Consider the following 1406-nt stretch of genomic DNA (forward strand, 5'->3'; position numbering starts at 1 on the left):
GGGACACTCCTGGGGACACTGGGGACACTGCAGGACCTGCGCTTCCCCCGCTCCCTGAGTCCTGAGGCCAGGGGGCTACTGAGTGGGCTACTGAAAAAAGATCCCAAAGAGAGGTGAGGGACAGCTGGGGACAGTCCTGGGGACATTGGGGACACCCCTGGGGACATTGGGGACATTGGGGACACACCTGGGACACAGTGACACACCAACACCTGCGCTTCCCCCGCTCCCTGAGCCCCGAGGCACGCGGGCTACTGAGTGGGCTACTGAAAAAAGACCCCAAAGAGAGGTGAGGGACAGCTGGGGACACACCTGGGGACATTGGGGACACACCCAGGGACATTGGGGACAGTCCTGGGGACATTGGGGACACTCCTGGGGACACTGGGGACATTGGGGACACTGCAGGACCTGCGCTTCCCCCGCTCCCTCAGCCCCGAGGCCAGGGGGCTACTGAGTGGGCTACTGAAAAAAGATCCCAAAGAGAGATGAGGGACATTGGGGACACCCCTGGGGACATTGGGGACACACCTGGGGACATTGGGGACATTGGGGACACAGGGACACACCAACACCTGCGCTTCCCCCGCTCCCTGAGCCCCGAGGCCATGGGGCTACTGCGTGGGCTACTGAAAAAAGATCCTAAAGAGAGGTGAGGGACAGCTGGGGACAGCTGGGGACACTCCTGGGGACATTGGGGACACACCTGGGACACACCTGGGGACATTGGGGACACACCCTGGTGACACCCCTGGGGACATTGGGGACACTGGTGACATTGGGGACACACTGGTGACACCCCTGGGGACATTTGGGGACACACCCAGGGACATTGGGGACACCCCTGGTGACACTGGGGACACCCCTGGGGACATTGGGGACACCCCTGGGGACACCCCTGGGGACATTGGGGACACACTGGGGACATTGGGGACATTGGTGACACCCCTGGTGACATTGGGGACACCCTGGTGACATTGGGGACACCCCTGGTGACATTGGGACACCCCTGGTGACACCCCATGCCCCCTGTCCCTGTCCCTGTCCCTGTCCCCAGGTTGGGCGGTGGCCCCGGTGACGCGCGCGAGGTGATGCAGCATCGATTCTTCGCCGCCATCGATTGGAGCGAGGTGCTGCAGAGGAAGGTGGGGAGACCCCGCCCCCTGGGCTGGCCACGCCCCCTGAACCTGGCCACGCCCCCGTGACCCCCGGTGACCCCCCTGTCGCTGTCCCCGTGTCCCCACAGTTGGTGCCCCCGTTCCGGCCGCAGGTGACGTCCGAGGTGGACACGCGGTATTTCGATGAGGAGTTCACAGCGCAGAGCATCACGGTGACACCGCCTGAGGAGTGTGAGTGACATTGTCACCTGTGTGTCACCTGTCCCCATCCCTGACCCCATCCCTGAA

The 1406-nt window shown here is 63.7% G+C and overlaps 1 protein-coding gene across 2 annotated transcripts; it reads left to right on the forward strand.

The window, feature by feature from the left end:
• Positions 1-34: 34 nt before the first annotated feature.
• Positions 35-1388, forward strand: LOC130588212 (RAC-beta serine/threonine-protein kinase-like). 2 transcript variants are annotated; one of them, XR_008966917.1, is made up of 3 exons: positions 35-113; positions 1058-1145; positions 1247-1381. XR_008966917.1 is itself a non-coding variant. In XM_057389163.1 (3 exons), the coding sequence occupies exons 1-3, from the start codon at positions 609-611 to the stop codon at positions 1355-1357; spliced, it is 243 nt and encodes an 80-aa protein (XP_057245146.1). In that variant the 5' UTR covers positions 581-608; the 3' UTR covers positions 1358-1388. The 2 variants fall into 2 exon arrangements, 1 of the variants encoding a protein (XP_057245146.1); XM_057389163.1 differs by lacking the exon at positions 35-113 and adding an exon at positions 581-652 and having other exon boundaries at positions 1247-1388.
• The last annotated feature ends 18 nt before the right edge of the window (positions 1389-1406 follow it).

Source organism: Malurus melanocephalus, unplaced genomic scaffold (genome assembly GCF_030028575.1).
Source record: "Malurus melanocephalus ecotype Western Australia unplaced genomic scaffold, MMel_1.1 scaffold_3784, whole genome shotgun sequence".
In the NCBI taxonomy this organism is placed as follows: domain Eukaryota; kingdom Metazoa; phylum Chordata; class Aves; order Passeriformes; family Maluridae; genus Malurus; species Malurus melanocephalus.

Excerpts from the sequence above, each read along its gene's own strand:
- LOC130588212 (XM_057389163.1), top strand. The coding sequence starts at position 609 with ATGGGGCTACTGCGTGGGCTACTGAAAAAAGATCCTAAAGAGAG. Across the intron at positions 653-1,057 it reads AAAAAAGATCCTAAAGAGAG|GTTGGGCGGTGGCCCCGGTG; the intron begins GTGAGGGACAGC and ends CCCTGTCCCCAG. Across the intron at positions 1,146-1,246 it reads GCGAGGTGCTGCAGAGGAAG|TTGGTGCCCCCGTTCCGGCC; the intron begins GTGGGGAGACCC and ends GTGTCCCCACAG.